This window comes from Oncorhynchus tshawytscha, linkage group LG12 (genome assembly GCF_018296145.1).
Source record: "Oncorhynchus tshawytscha isolate Ot180627B linkage group LG12, Otsh_v2.0, whole genome shotgun sequence".
NCBI lineage: Eukaryota > Metazoa > Chordata > Actinopteri > Salmoniformes > Salmonidae > Oncorhynchus > Oncorhynchus tshawytscha.
The window spans coordinates 38,430,046-38,447,645 of NC_056440.1; the positions used below are offsets into that span (position 1 = coordinate 38,430,046).

A 17,600-nucleotide genomic window follows, 5' to 3' on the forward strand; every position below is an offset into this window, starting at 1 on the left:
CTCTGGTAACTGCACATCCTCTGCAGCAGAGGTAACTCTGTGTCTTCTGGTCCTCATGAGAGCCAGTTCCATTCTTAGTGCTTGATGGTTTTTGCGACTGCACTTGAAGAAATGTTTAAAATTCTTGACATTTTCCTGATTGACTGACCTTCATGTCTTAAAGTAATGACGGACTGTCGTTTCTTTGCTTATTTGAGCTGTTCTTGCCATTATATGGCCTTGGTATTTTACCAAATAGGGCGATCTTCTGTATACCACCCCTACCTTGTCACAACACAACTGATTGGCTCAAATGCATTAAGAAGGAAAGAAATTCCACAAATGAACTTTTAACAATACAGACCTATTAATTGAAATGCATTCCAGGTGACTACCTCATGAAGCTGGTTGAGAGAACGCCAAGTCAAAGGGTGGCTACTTTGAATAATCTAAAATCAAAAATATATTTTGATCTTTTGGATACTACATGGATACTACATGGATTCCATATTTGTTATTTCATAGTTTTGATGTACAATGTACAATGTAGGAAATAGTAAAAAATTGTAAAAAATAAAGGAAAATGCTTGAATGAGTAGGTGTACCTTAGGTCAAAAGCCTCTTCATATTTTTTGTGTTGAAAAGATGCATATTTGGATTTATATACTCAACATAAATTATTTTTACGGTGTGAAAACAAAACAGATAAACAAACATGTTTTCCCACTGCACAGCAACAGTTTTTTTCTACCTATCCCAGAAAATAAACCTGGGGTTATTAGCATTGCAGACAGGGTTGGGGAGTAACGGAGTAAAAAACTGTAACTGTAATCCGTTACATTACCAGCAAAAATATTGTAATAAGATTACAGGTACTTTTGAAAACTAGATGATTACTTAGAGGATCACTTTTAAATTCAGAAAGGATGTTTGTGAAAAAAATCTTTGAGACTTCTCTGTTTTCTCACTGACTATACGGATATCACTTATTATTGGTATCTATATAGCGCATTGATGTGAATCAAACTGCTGCTCTCTCAATTACCTATTTGCGCCTTATGGATTGTGGTTGTTGTGGACGGCTGTTCACAAATCTAAATGTGTATTTGAACCCAATAATGGTTGAATTCAATAAGTTTAAGCTGCCTATCAATCATTGTTTTTGAAACCAGTGGACAGGCAGTGAAAAATGCGCTCTTGCAACAGCTGCATAGTGCGGATCCCAGCCTGTGGAATAAAATAAAAATCAAATTCATGCTGATAAAAAAATGATCCTTAGGCCCAATGCTCAAACTCGCACACTTTTGATGGGGCAATCTGTAGTTGCTACATCCATTTGTTTTTTAAATAAATTATATATATTAATGTAAAGATAGAATTTAATCGTATTATTATATGTAGTAGAAAGTGATTGGTTAGAAGAAGCCTACATAACCAACCCATAAAGTAAATCCATATATGGCCAGCCATGTAAACTTTAACATTGATTTATCATGCAATAGATGTCGTTCAATCATTTTTGTCTTCTTCAAAGGCCTCTTAAGGGGAAACTAATCTAAAAGTAACTGAACGTAATCATATTACGTTACTGAGTTTGAGTAATCCAAAAGTTATGTTACTGATTACAATTGTGGACAGGTAACTAGTAACGGTAACAGATTACATTTAGAAAGTAACCTACCCAAACCTTATTACAGAACATTCACACAGAAATGGTGTAGAACTGACATAATTCTGTTTCATGTAGAATAGTGATTCTTGTCAGCTATGCATCATCTGCAACATTCAAAATGTTTCAAAAATGTTAACCAATTTTAAATAAATATAGCTATCGGTGATTAATGGGTCATGTTCACTTGGCACCTAAAGGACTAACATGTACTGAAACAGGGAGGGACCTTCTGGTCTTGTCCAATAAAAAAACATTAATTTGTTTACAGTTAAAAGTGCTTTAAAACATTTTCCGTTCTGTGCCCTAATGAACACGACCCTGGTTATTTGAACTTGGCACCCGGTGCTAGCTGGTGATATGCCTGCATACCTTCCCGTGGGCTTCATCTTCAGGCTGGACGTCATTGGGGTTGTATGGCTCTGAGGTGCTGACTGAGGCCTCTAATCCAGGCTTCATGGAAGGGGTTGGTGGGACAGACTCAGCTTTGTGGAAGAGACTGTCTGTTCCATAACCGAATGCTTGAATGGAATTTCCTGTGGGGGCAAATGATAAAGTCATTTGTCTAGACTGTCTTCCCAGTGTTGGGGCAGCTGACAGTCAGTCCTAAGTCAACTTTTTGGTCCTCTGCCCAATTTTGGGGTGTGGGTGTTGATCTTCCCTTTGCCTCACTACCATTTGCACTGTTCCGTTTGAGACTGCTAAACTTAGTCAGCTGCCTGCATGTTTTATTGAACTTTACCTACTACACACTACAATGATATACTGTACATCATATGATTATCACCTTATCATTTTGGACAACAAAAATGTGCTATAATATTCATCTTTATCTTAGAGAGTAGAGACAATATCAGCCACACACAGGATTTTCATCCACAGACACCATGGCCAAAGCCTTTGACTCATAAGAACACTCACTCAAACCTTTTATGTTGCAAAAAGGTTTTTGGTCAATTTACGACAACAACATGGCCAAATAGCCCTGTAATGTCTGCACTCGAGTTGATGAGCCCTATTTGTTTGCCAGTAAGTATCCAGCAACATCTCACTGTGAGATGGAATCTTTTAAAAGCAAATAAATGAGCCTGTAAAGTGAACACAAAATACTCTGCAGGGGGAGGGTGACAAATACATCTCCAGTCAGCTTTTGCTGATGGGTGGGGGTAAACCAGGACAAAGTACCTTTTCACTCTGCTTGTCCATTTTAACAGAACACATGTTTCTTTCTGTTCAGGCAGAAGGAAGGCAAACCGTGTAATTGCTTGGCAACCACCTCCATTATAAGGTCACCATGCAGAGATGACTTTGAGTAGATTTATGTGACTGATCAGATTCAGAACATTCTCAAACAAAGGAAACATTTCCCCCTTTCGGAGAGAACAGAGAGCAGTGACACATGCAAAGAGAGCACACCCACCCGCCCCCACACACACATGCATGCGTACTGTACACACACATAGCATAGTAAAGACATAATGGACTTCAGATTTCTTATGTAAAGACATTCCGTGTGGTGCTTGGATATCTCAGCCTTGGGTTGGTAACAAATCTAGGACGTATGACAAAACTATGAAAACATAGTTCTTGTGATTTCAAAAAGTATTGTAAATGATCTTAATTATGCTGGCCAAGTTAAGACGAGTCTTGTTTTTATTATGACACGAGTCTTGTTTTTGTTGAGACAAGAGTCTTGTTTTTATGCATATCTTTGCTGGGGTGGAAAGATCATCCAGAGAAGTGCTAGGGGAATAAACTAATAAATCACCAAAGTTGGCTAGAGGGCTCCTTCAGCGGATGCTTTTATGCATCCAAATGTTCTACCGAGTGATTAAGCTCATTGCCGACAGCAATTCAATTTTTTTATGACTTCAGATAAGTTTTTTTTTAACCCTATTGCTGTTACCTGCAGGGACGAGGCTGAATACGATTAGTCTGTTATCTAATTTTACATAACATGTACCATCTCTGTGGATTTATGTCCCCCCACTTAGTGTATAAGAGCAAAGCTCCATCTATTTCAGTTTATCTTATCCAGTTCCCCTTGACTGCAAAGAGGAGATGCTGCATTTTTGTATTCTTTTCCAAGAAGCCTCCTCAGCTACAAGCCTCATCCCTCATCTTGCAGACTCAGCTAAAAGTACACCACAGCAATCTATTGAAATGGTCTGAAAGCATTATCCATACAATGGAACATGTTAAAAGCACTGGTATTGTGTACTTCTGATGATATTGCATGGTAGAGCACAATGGTGTGGTGGTAGCCTTGATATTTGACTGCTAAATGGTGCCATTAGGATGCTTTCTCTATCCTTTCACATTCCCATGTCAAGATATTTCCATTAGATGATCTCTTTTCTCATACACTAATATTTAAGGTTAAATTTGCACACACTGTATATAGACTTTCTTTGTGTTATTGACTGTATGTTTGTTTATTCCATGTGCAACTCTGTGTTGTTGTCTGTGTCGCACTGCTTTGCTTTATCTTTGCCAGGTCGCAGTTGTAAATGAGAACTTGTTCTCAACTAGCCTACCTGGTTAAATAAAGGTGAAATAAAATAAAATAAAATAATTAATCTGGAAATGACATGCAAATAATTACTCTATCCCATAATCTGAACAATGATGGAATATTGAGATGTAATTACTTGACAAGAAATGGCTCACAATGTATCTTGTCTAGGTATGTCAAATTCCGGGAATTTTGTTACGTTACAACCTTATTTTAAAATTGATTAAATAGGTTTTATCCCCTCATCAATCTACACAATACCCCATAATGACAAAGCAAAAACAGTTTCTCTCAAGCTCTGTCAGGTTGGATGGGGAGCATCTTTGCACAGCTATTTTCAGAGATGTTAGATAGGGTTCAAGTCCAGGCTCTGGTTGGGCCAATCAAGAACATTTAGAGACTTGTTCCAAAGCCACTCCTGCGCTGTCTTGGCTGTGTGCTTAGGGTCGTTGTCCTGTTGGAAGATTAACCTTCGCCCCAGTCTGAAGTCCTGAGTGCCCTGGAGCAGGTTTTCATCAAGGATCTCTCTGTACTTTGCTCTGTTCATCTTTCACTTGATCCTGACTAGTCTCCCAGTCCTTGCCGCTGAAAAACATCCTCACTGTCACGTTCGTTTAGAGATGGATTGGACCAAGGTGCAGTGTGGTAGGTGAACATCTTACTTTATTTAAAATGAACACCGAAAAACAACAAAATACAAAAACGAACGTAAAGTTCTGCAGGCTACACAGCACCTATACAAAATCAAGATCCCACAAACTAAAAGTGGAAAAAAGGCTGCCTAAGTATGATCCCCAATCAGAGACAACGATAGACAGCTGCCTCTGATTGGGAACCATACCAGGCCAAACAAAGAAATAGGAAAACTAGAATGCCCACCCAAATCACACCCCGACCTAACCAAATAGAGAAATAAAAAGGCTCTCTAAGGTCAGGGCGTGACACTCACAGCATGATGCTGTCACCTCAATGATTCACCCTAGGGATAGTGCCAGGTTTTTCTCCAGACGTGACACTTGGCATTAAAGCCTGATTGGTGGAGTGCTGTAGAGATGGTTGTCCTTCTGGAAGGTTCTCCCATCTCCACAGAGGAACTCTGGAGCTCTTTCAGAGTGACCATCGTGTTCTTGGTCACCTTCCTGACCAAGGCCCTTCTCCCCCGATTGCTCATTTTAGCCGTGCGGCCTGCTCTTGGAAGAGTCTTGGGGGTTCCAAACTTCTTCCATTTAAGAAAGATGTCCAATAAATGAAATTTACCACAGAAGGACTCCAAGTATGGACTCCAGTCAAGTTGTAGAAGCATCTCAATGATGATCAATGGAAACAGGATGCACCTGAGCTCAATTTCGAGACTAAGGTATTTCTGTTTTAGTTTTCACTTTGTCATTATGGGGTATTGTGTGTCAATTGATGAGGAACACTTTTTATTTAATCCATTTTAGAATAAGGCTGTAATGTAACAAAAAGTGGAAAAAGGGAAGGGGTCTGAATACTTTCCAAAAGCATTGTTTATAAACAGACCCCAAATCTACCTAAAAACAGCTAAAATATGTTAGATGTGCCAGTTCTCTTTCAGTTTAGAGGGAAAAACACCACAGCTTTGAATGGTGGTGCCTTTAAAATCATATCAGAAGTTGTCTTGTATGTGTTACAAAATGTATTTTGAAGACAAGCTGGACTCACTCAAGCAGGTGTTCTCTGTGAAGTCCCTCAGAAAGCTCTCACACTCCTCTTCCTGGTTCCCACTTCCTTTACAGGTGCACCATGGGGATACAGTCCAGTTGTTGTAGCTGCCATCCACATAATTTGGAGTCATATCTGTCCCTATGGAGGTGAAAATAAAGCTGCAGTTACAGATAATTCACAGGTCACTAATGGATAATAACGGACTACATTTACTATAAACAGCATACCTACCTACACAGGCTTACAGTATGTTACTAATGGCGATGGTGCCTACATTGTACCATGGAGCTAGAGGGGGGGATTAACAGTAGTATGCTGATTGATGCTTGTATCAGATGTGGAGTGTCAATACGGAAAGAGCTAGCTGGTCATATTAGTTTACACAGATATTACCATAAACAGATGTTCTGTTGGATACTGCTTTCAGGAGAGGAATGCTTTATTTGTGGAAAACACACCGTACTGTGTAATCCAGAACAACTAACAAGAGTAAGTTACACTAGAGATGTCTGACACATTTATAGTAACTATCAACAATTAAATTACAGATAGGTGGCAGTGGGAAAGCTATTACTATGCCACCCCTAAAGAGTATTTTAAAGTCACTTAAAGTAGTAAAAAATAACTCCCATCATTTACCGCCTTCATTGTACTGAATAGTGCCAACACATTACTAAGGTGCTTTAAAATGTCTACTGGTATGGAAGGATGTCTTTGCGGCGCACATTTTCATTTTTCTATTTGATGAACATTTCCTATACAAGAAAACAGATGGTACTCAAATGTAATACTCTCACTCTCCCATCATCACCTCCACAGCCACGGATGTCAAATGTGTTTAGGGGAAGAAACAGAGGAGGGGTACGGATATCACTTAACCTAAAGTCTGCAGGTATTGTGCATTATAATGAATTATAACACTTGTCATAGGCATTTACTGACACCCTAAAATGTCTAATTATCATCTCCAATGATCATGACAAAATAACAGACATATTGAGCCAGTAATAAAAAATGTTCTGTCATAGGGAGATATGACATTTTATAAGCCTTAAAATAAGCTATTATAAAAGCTCATACATACAGTATAACAACAAATAAAGCATTATACTTGCAGGCTTTAAGTAAAGTTTTACCAGGGTAGGTAGCCCAAAATCCCCTGCACTCACCAATGAGGCCAGCGTAGGAGGCCAGACAGGCCTGGTAGTTGTCCTCATTTGGGCAGCTGCTGACCGTGTGCTGAGTCACCATGCAGTTCATGTGGAAATCAGCCAGTCTAGACCTGCACACAAACAAACACAGTGAACTACATCATCAACACACACCCTGGAAGTGCGCTTTTTTGCTATGATCGGATTGCTCATAGTTAAACAGAAGCTCACTACGTGTACATTTGAGCATGTTAGCTAAATTAATACCTAATTATCTAAATAAAAATGTCTAATAAATGTTGACGTGTTTTCACTCACTGCCGCATGAGGATGGATCATCTACATTGTTGGCACACATAATCAGACCTGGGTTCAAATACTATTTAAGGTATTTAAATCACTTTCAAAGACTTTTGGAAGTCAGTATTTTGATATTCTCTAGTTGAAAACACATGTAGTTGGATATTGGAATGTATTTGGAAATACATTTGGAAAGTGTTGGCATGTATTTTGAAATACAAATACAAACCCCTATGCATTTGAACTGATGTCTGTTTGGTATTTTAATTTTCTTTTGGGTAAATAAGTTGTAGGCTTTTTATAGGAAATTATTTGAAAATACTTCCAAAAAATGACAATGGAAGTAGTTGATTCGGGCCACATTATTTGAAAATACTCAAATACACTTATTCATTGACTTATACAGCCTGAATTCAAAATTGATGAACTGATGAATTGTTGTTGTTTTTCACCCATCTACACACAATAACCCATAATGACGAAGTGAAAACATGATTTTTGAAATGTTAGCAAATGTATTGAAAATTCAATACAGAAATATCTCACTTAGATAAGTATTCACACCCCTGAGTCAATACATGTTAGAATGACCTTAAGCCAGTGATTACAGCTGTGAGTATTTGTGGGTAAGTTTCTAAGAGCTTTGCACACCTGAATTGTACAATATTTGCTCATTACTCTTTCAAAATTCTTCAAGCTCTGTCAAATTGGTTGTTGATCATTGCTAGGCAACCATTTTCAAGTCTTGTCACAGATTTTCAAACAGATTTAAGTCAAAACTGTAACTGGGCCACTCAGGAACATTCACTGTCTTGTTGATAAGCAAGTCATGTGTAGATTTGGCCTTGTGTTTTAGGTTATGTCCTGCTGAAAGGTGAATTCATTTTCCAGTGTCTGGTGGAAAGCAGACTGAACCAGGCTCTCCTCTAGGATTTTGCCTGTGCTTAGCGTCATTCCACTCATTTTTTTATCCTGAAAAACTCCCCCGTCCTTAACGATTAAAAGCATAGCCATAACATGATGCAGACACCACTATGCTTGAAAATAAGGAGAGTGGTACTCAGTAGCACTTTATATTCAGGACAAAAAGGGAATTGTTTTGCCACATTTTTTTCAATATTTATTTAGTTCCTTGATGCAAACAGGATGCATGTTTTAGAATTTTTGTTTCGGTAAAGGCTTCCTTCTTTTCACTCTGTCAATTTGATTAGAATCACAGCCATTAAACTCTGTAACTGTTTTAAAGCCACCATTGGCCTCATGGTGAAATCCTGAGCGGTTTGCTTCCTCTCCGGCAACTGAGTTAGGGAGGACTTTGTATCTTTGTAGTGACTGGTTGAGTTGATACACCATCCAAAGTGTAATTAATAACTTCACCATGCTCAAAGGGATATTAAATGTCTGCTTTTTAAAAATTTTACCGATCTATCAATAATTACCCTTCTTTGTGAGGCATTGGAAACTTCCCTGGTCTTTGTGGTTGAATCTGTGTTTGAAATTCACTGTTCGACTGAAGGATCTTACAGAAAAACTATTATTGCACACAGAGCGAATACATGAAAGTTATTATGTGACTTGTTAAGCAAATTCTTATTTAGGCTTGCCCTAACAAAGGGGTTGAATACTTATTGACTCAAGACATTTCTGATGTTCATGTTTTATTCATTTGTAAAAATTTGAAATACATTATTCTACTTTGACATTATTGGGTATTGTGTATAAACCAGTGACCCCCAAAAAACATCAATTGAATCCATTTGAAATTCTGTCAGTAACACAACAAAATGTGGAAAAAGGCAAGGTGTGTGTATACTTTCTGAAGGCACTGTATATAACAAATAATCAAATACAGTATTTGAACCCAGGTCTGCACATAATACAACGAGGCTGTGATTCAATCTGATTGTGCATTGTCGACAATGCAGCTTTTAAAGGTCATTTCCAATTCAGCTCACATGTCCTGTGTTTACCGTGAATGCGCTTTCAACGAACATGGGAACATTGCCTTTAAAACCTGTATTGTCGACAACGCTAGATCGGATTGAAACCCGGCCTTAGTTCCGAATCAGATAGCATTGAACTAAGCTTCCCATAGAATCGGTCAACTGTCAATAATTGACAGTTGACCGATTCTATGGGAAGCTTAGATTAATTATTAATCAGGTGAGGGACGGCTCGGGTTTTGGCAACACTTTTCTCAAAACAGCTCTAGAGGTAGACTGCTTTCATAAAAAATGGAGTATGGTGTACAAATTCAGTTCTGGTTTACGCCAACAGGTAAATATTGGTGAGATTTTAGGGGGGGGGGGTGTCATGCATCATAATAACAGTTGAGAAAGATATTCGCAGTGTCAAATCATGTGTAACCATGTTACACCGGCCCCACATATGCATCCCATGTGCGCCATCATGCACATTATCATGTTGTCTATCCCCACCAAGCATGGTCATGACCCACAGGTTAAAATACCAAAACAACTGTGAATCAATTATATTCATTTTGGGGCTGGTCGAAACACACATTCATGGACATTTAGCTAGATAGCTGTTGACAGCAGTTTGTCCTGGGTGATGATCAGTGGGTTGTTATTTTACCTTACATGCATACATGGTTCTCATTTAGCCTGTTCTTTGCGGAATTTGCAGAGTCATACAAAACTGTTTGTTTCGCTACTCCAACGATTAATCCACTGATAAAAAGGGAAACCTAGTTAGTTTTGAATCAGTTATCTTTGATTATGCTCTCCTCATTCATCTTTCAAGTACCCACATGGGTTTGTATCTTTGTGAAAATCAATAACGAGATGGAAGAGGTGGGACTTGCAGCGTGTCGAGCGTCTTAACTAGAACCTAGCTCTATTTTAGTGTTCGGCAATGCAGACGCTCATTGACATGCGCAACAGCGTGGATGAAAGGTTGAATAACATGGATGTGTACATCTATTTTGCAACTATACTTTTCTGCCAGCTACGTGCTTATCATGGCCATCTCAAGTGTAACCCAACTTGGTTCTATACTGAAAAAGTGGATAAAAATAATGGTTTTGTTTTTATGTTTATGGTAAAAGTTTAAATGTGTTTATGCCTGGAGGGTGGGATCTCTAATCCAGTTAAGTAGGTTTATTGGAGTAGTGTGTGCACAGTTGTTCTCTCTTTCCACATCACTGATGCTCACTAAGATGGAGTGATTCACTCGCACTCGTGCCCTCCCTTTTCAACCATGACTTATTAATTCTGCCCAACGCCTTTCTGCCTGAAGATTAAAGGTAATGCTTCTGGTTATGTAGCCCTAAGTGAACATGCCTTGCTGCATACAGTCTTGCAGCTTACTAAAGCTGTTTCAGCATACTGTCGACTGGTAGATGTGAAATCTTAGGCAGAAGTTGAGGTGCTTTGAGGAATTTAGATACCGTAAAACTTAATTTAAACGCCAAGTCTCAAATAGTCACCTGTCCCTTTCAATAGCCAAGCAACTTTAATATTTCAGGAAATAAACACCTGTTTCAAATAAACGCTGGGTCTAAATTAATTGTTTACAAGGTTACCATGAATTGTTTATGAGGTTTAATGTTTAATTTGTTACATTAAATAATTCAGTAATGATTCAGAATAATCATGGCAATTATCCGCCAATAAGAAACTGCTAGCCATTGGCTGCTAACAGCTGAGAACTGATTGCCAACTGGCAAGCACAAAAACAGTCAACAACTTCGGGAATACAGACCTCCAGAAATCAGATGATTGCCCTCTAGTGGCGAAAACTGCACAGAACTGCCGGAAATACAGTCAATGAGGAGAATCTTTTTTGTTTTGTTCATACTAACACAAAATAAATGTGTCACCTTATGTATAGGATAGCACATTAGTGCAAGATATGAAGGAATTGATAAAAAAGCTGGAAGTGAATGCTGGAATTAAACAATGAACTATGCAAATGAGCAAAAGCTGTGTGCATTAAGGATGAAGCCTGGCTCAAATAGAAGCCTGTCTCAAATAAGTTTGTGTTGTGTTCGGTGATTTCAGCAAATAAACTCCTAGGCTATTAATTTTGTGTTATGGTAGTTGAGGTGTATTGGAATGCATCACATATCCCTGTTAAAGTATTATGAAAGAATATAGTATAACAACAGTCCTATGCAAATTATCCTTTATCCTCCGTATCACTGAGAATTGAGATGCTGAGGATTTGCCTGGAGAAAATGATGACGTAACTCTCGCTGTAACCTAGATGCACAGAATAGGCCGCGAGTAAACCCACTCTCCCTTACTTCATTACTCTGGCTCCATCTCGTTCCGCCCCCCCATCAAATCACCCTGAGAGGCTCTCAATGTGACATGTTGGGAACATCACATCCAAGCCTTGTTTCAGGGAGAAGGGCTTCTTGCACCTCTTTCCACCTCACCTCTACAGAAACCCTCTCTTCTTCTTCTTCCTCTCCGAGTGGAACAAATGACTTGTTCCCTAAAACATCCCATCACAGGATTTGATAGAGAGAAACAGACGTGTGCAGAGAAAGAGAAATCCCAGCCAGGTCACAACGCGTCCTCTCTGTTATACATCTGTAGAAACTAAAAGGAATCACTAACAATTTCCATGTTGGTGTTTCCGTGGACAACCTGTTCATTTTTTCACAAGTACTTTGGACAACAATATGTGTCTGCACTAGGTGTTGAAGCTATGGAAAGGGACTGCACATTTTTAGAGAAAGGCCTCTCAGACAATGACAGTTTAAACACAGTAATTTCAAGTTTAGAAAGGTGTCCTGAGTTTTCTGGACAATAGTGTTCCAACATCAAGACGCAGCACATTTCATGGCTTCCACATCTTTTCCATTATACCTTTGGCGGAGTACTCGCTGCTGAAATTACAGGCTGTCTGCCTCTCAGAGTTGTATCGCCATTTCAGACACTCAGCCCTGGGAAGTGGCAAAGGGAGCCCCCGTAGAGGTAGACTGCTTTCAAATATTTGACGCTTCAAACACAGTAATTTGGTCAGTGTTGAGTGCCTATCCATCTTGCTCCAACGTAATAGAAAACTAATGGCTTTTAACATGGAATCATATCCCTTATCGCCAACAATGACAAACATTGAGTCAAATCAGATGAATGTCGAAGAAACCTTTCCTCATGATGGAAGCGAAAATGTATCACAGTTATCAACTGCTAAGATATGGTGGCTGTAATAGCCTCTCAACAGCGAATGTCTTGGGGAAATGATATCTTTGTGAAATATCCTCTCTGCAGTTACTGACAGTTTTTTACCATTTCAGTAATATTGGACATCCTTTTAGATTTCCTGGATAAGCGCTGCGATTATCATTTTACATCCATTAATGTAACTCTCATTTTAAGTGTATTGGTCATAGATGACTCTCACACTAGCCTTCATGTATCTCTAGTGACGATAAAACAAACAATTATACATTGAATGGGGACATGATTGCAAATGAGTCTCAGCTTAGTCATAGATACATGGGGACAAGCTTGCGCTGTGTCTCTCTGCAAACTCACAGTTAAGAAATTTGACCTCGACATTGTCAATGGCAACGGTCATTGGTCTTTTGTCAATTCATCAGTGTTAAATGCTGATTCGAAAAATAGGAGCGGACAATAGAGGGGTTGTTCTCCATCCCGTTTGTTCTTCAATTGATATACTGCATATGGACTATTCAACCTACAAAAGGATGAACTTTGCATATCCACAATGATGGAAAGGGCAAAAATAAAGGACTTAAACCATATGATAATTGTTCATTTTCTTCTCAGTAAAATAAACTTCTCCACTATCTTGACAACAAATATACGTAATTCTCCCAGAGTTACAGGTCATAGCATTGCCTTTTGGCTGGTTGCTGTTGTCTCTGACCTTCTCTATTTAATCAGGGTCAGTAGACAGTCTCACAGCAGCTTCAGGCAATTGTCCTTCGAAGGAATATCAAGAAGGCCCATTCATTTGGAAACACAAGGCTATTTGATTACACACTCATTGGGACACATACTCAAGACTAAGAGGGCATATGGGCATATGGCTTTCAGTCAAACACACTGCTGTGCTGCAGTTCACTAAAGCTGCATGCCTAGAAAACCGGGAACATTCCCAGAACAGTAGCTAAGATTCCCATGAAATTCTACGTTGAGTTTTATCTAACAATTAGGATGATAACATCCCCAAAACATTCAAAGAATGCTTTTGATAACAAAATATATATTTTTGCAAAAAAAAACGAAATATGAAACATCCTTGGAATGTAATCCTAACATTCACTAAAATGTTGTGCACAACATCTGAAGCAACCACCACAGAACATTGTCCAGTTGTGCAGATGATTTTACAATGTTTCTTTTAGGGTGCAAAAAAAACATTCACCTGATTTTACAAGAACATTCCCACAACGCATTTTTTAAATGTTCTTTAAAAGTTCCTAAAACATTTCTTTAGGTTGTGGGAACATAGTGGGGATGTGACAGGAGATAGGTTCCCAAAACACTAAAACATTTCAGTTGTGCTGACATTCAGATAATGTTTGTATCAGGGTGCACAAAAGATTTCTTTGTGTTGCAAGAATGTTGACAGAACATCCCTTCTGATTTCTTTAAATGTTCCCGGAACATTTAATTAGGTTGTTGGAACAGTGTGGGTACAATACAAGACATAGGTTCCCAGAACACAGAATATGCTCAGTTGCAATGACATTCATACAATGTGTAAGTTAGGTTGCACAGGACATTTCCTTAACCTAAATCAGGGTCACAGAGTGTTTCGTGGTCGTCTTAAACAAATCTACTTTGAAACAAAAGTATTACAACTCACCCACATGGTTATGGACTTTTAAAAAAAACAATACACCTGTACCATGTCAGATATAGAGCTGAAATGTATTCAATTTTGAGTTTGCCTCCCAATATTACACTTTATATACATCACAGAAGACTGAAATATAACAAAACCGTTTGACATAGAAACACCAGATATTCTGTTTTTTGTTATTGAAATCAAATGTATTATTTATGAAATTATGCCAAATATGAATAACATTCCACCCATAGATGCACTAGGTCATTTGACTGCAGGAAAGAAAGTTGACAGAACACCTGGTCTTAGTTCTTAAATTAAAGCTTCCCAGAACATTTAATTACATTATGGGAGTTGTTTGTGATGCTGGAATAAAATTCTTCTGATACAATTTCCAAATAAGTCTGTTTGTATTACGTTCAAAACACATTTCTTTTTTAGGTTTAGCATAATATTCCATTGCTGTTCACGCAATATACATTTCACCTTGTCTTAGAGATGCTCAGAACATTTCAAGAACATTTCGAAAATGTTATATTTAAGTTTTACCTGATATTACCACAACATTCTCAGCATGCACATGTGCAGCTCCTTAAAGCATAAGAAAGAAGATTGGAATACATCCCCATTATGTTTTTTCCCCAGATTTGTATTTATCTTCTGGGCCACCAGGGAAGCTCTCAAACAGCTTATTCTTTCAGAATATAGCCATGGCTGTATGGCCAATCAGGAATTCCATGCTTTCTTTTCAGCCTTCTTAGACGTAGCTAACCCAGGCAAATACTGTTAACTGGGTTATTCAGCATCACTTCACCCATCCTCTTTATATGATGGGTACTTCTGGGCCCATATTTACAACATATCCAAGAGAAGGAGTGCTGATCTAGGATCACGTTTGCTTTTCAGATCGTGAAAAATAAGCGTCTTATAGTAGGAATTATATTTGGTGCGTTTCTCAAAAGTTGAACAGTCCATTTTTTTAGACTGAATTCTGCATTTCAGATTGAATTTATAAATCTGGGAAACAATCCTCAGTTTCACAGTTGTTTTCAAAAGAAACGTGGTTCACAAGTACATGGGATTCAACCTGCAAACATCTGCTTTGCAGTCAGATCATTAACCCTCTGCACCACCAGGGAATATCTGTGGTACTGTGTGGGTTTTTCAGTCGACTTATGGTTGATCAGGACACAGAACACAATTTCTGAGTTATTAAAATATTCCCTTCTTCATCATATGCTGTGTACTTGTAACACTATTTGTTTATGTTCTTTCAAACTAAATAAGACAAAATTACCTTTCTGAATTGCTATCAAAAAGCAATACAAACGTACACAATACACATTCTGAAAAAGTATGATACATAATAAATACAGTTGAAGTCGGAAGTTTACATACACTTAGGTTGGAGTCATTAAAATTTGTTTTTCAACCACTCCACAACTGTTTTGTTAACAAACGATAGTTTTGGCAAGTCGGTTAGGACATCAACTTAATTTTCCCAACTATTGCTTACATACAGATTATTTCACTTATAATTCACTGTATCACAATTCCAGTGGGTCAGAAGTTTACAAACACTAGGTTGACTGTGCCTTTAAACAGCTTGGAAAATTCCAGAAAATGAAGTCATGGCTTTAGATGCTTCTGATAGGCTAAGTTACATTATTTGAGTCAATTGGAGGTGTACCTTAGGATGTATTCCAAGGCCTACCTTCAAACCCAGTGCCTCTTTGCTTGACATCATGGGAAAATCAAAAGAAATCAGCCAAGACCTCACAAAACAAATGTAGACCTCCACAAGTCTGCTTCATCCTTGGGAGCAATTTACAAATGCCTGAAGGTACCAAGTTCATCTGTACAAACAATAGTACGCAAGTATAAACACCATGGGACCACGCAGCCATCATACCGCTCAGGAAGGAGAGGACCTTATGAAGATGCTGGATGAAACAGGTACACAAGTATTTATATCCACAGGAAAACGTGTCCTATATCGACATAACCTGAAAGGCCGCTCAGCAAGGAAGAAGCCACTGCTCCAAAACCGCCATTAAAAAAGCCAGACTACGGTTTGCAACTGCACATGGGGACAAAGGTCGTACTTTCTGGAGAAATGTCCTCTGGTCTGATGAAACAAAAATAGAACTGTTTGGCTGTAATGACCATCGTTAAGTTTGGAGGAAAAAGGGAGAGGCTTGCAAGCCGAAGAGCACCATCCCAACCGTGATGCATGGGGGTGGCAGCATCATGTTGTGTGGGTGCTTTGCTGCAGGAGGGACTGGTGCACTTCACAAAATAGATGGCATCATGAGGACGGAAAATTATTTGGATATATTGAAGCAACATTTGAAGACATCAGTCAAGAAGTTAAAACTTGGTCGCAAATGGGTCTTCCAAATGGACAATGACCCCAAGCATACTTCCAAAGTTGTGGCAAAATGGCTTAAGGACAACAAAGTCAAGGTATTGGAGTGGCCATCACAAAGCCCTGACCTCAATCCTATAGAAAATGTGTGGGCAGAACTGAAAAAGCATATGCGAGCAAGGAGGCCTACAAACCTGACTCAGTTACACCAGCTCTGTCAGGAGGAATGTGCCAAAATTCACCCAACTCATTGTGGGAAGCTTGTGGAAGGATACCCAAAATGTTTGACCCATGTTAAAAATTTAAAGGCAATGTTAATTGAGTGTATGTAAACTTCTGACCCACTGGGAATGTGATGAAGGAAATAAAAGCTGAAATAAATCATTCTCTCTACTATTATTCTGACATTTCGCATTCTTAAAATAAAGTGGTGATCCCAACTGACCGAAGACAGGGAGTTTTTACTGGGATTAAATGTCAGGAATTGTGAAAAACGGAGTTTAAATGTATTTGGCTAAGGTGCATGTAAACTTCTGACTTCAACAGTATACCAAAATAAATTCAGGCTCAAGGCAATCATTTTTTATTGATTTAAAGGTCCAATGCAGCTGTTTATCTCAATATCAAATCATTTCTGGGTAACAATAAAGCACCTTACTGAGATTGTTTAAATTAAAATGCACAAAAGCAAAAATACAGTGTTACAAGTACACCGCATAAGAATAGGATGGGAACATTTGAATAAGTTATATATTTTTTTCTGTGTCTTGATTAACTATATAAGACCATTTAAAAAAAATAATTAAAAAGTAAATACAGTTTTACTAAATATTAAGTGGCCCCAGTTATCCCCTGGTGGCACAGAGTGTTAATGATCTGGTTGCTAATCTGAAAATTGCAGGTTCAATACCACTAATTCTTCAACCATGTTCCTTTTGAAAACAACTGTGAAACTGAGGTTTGTTTGTCCAGATTTATACATTCAGAGAAGAGGTCTTTATTTCATCCAGATTTATAAATCCAGTCAGAAATGCAGAAATTAGACTGTAAATATTATTTTAAATCTACAAATTTCCTGCTTTTTTTTTGTTGCCACACCTGATATAATTCCTACTTTGAGACGCTTGATATGTTCCACCC

At 38.4% G+C, this 17,600-nt stretch overlaps 1 protein-coding gene across 1 annotated transcript in view; it reads right to left on the reverse strand.

Annotated features, from left to right (window-relative positions):
• LOC112263151 (GDNF family receptor alpha-2) overlaps positions 1–17,600 on the reverse strand; it is a 75,635-nt gene that overhangs the window by 21,476 nt on the left and 36,559 nt on the right. Inside the window, exons 5-7 of the mRNA XM_024439162.2 lie at positions 7,019–7,131; positions 5,847–5,987; positions 2,021–2,184 (exon numbers count right to left, since the gene is read on the reverse strand). Of these exons, the coding sequence (XP_024294930.1) occupies positions 2,021–2,184; positions 5,847–5,987; positions 7,019–7,131 (418 nt within the window). The remainder of the gene's footprint in view (positions 1–2,020; positions 2,185–5,846; positions 5,988–7,018; positions 7,132–17,600) is intronic.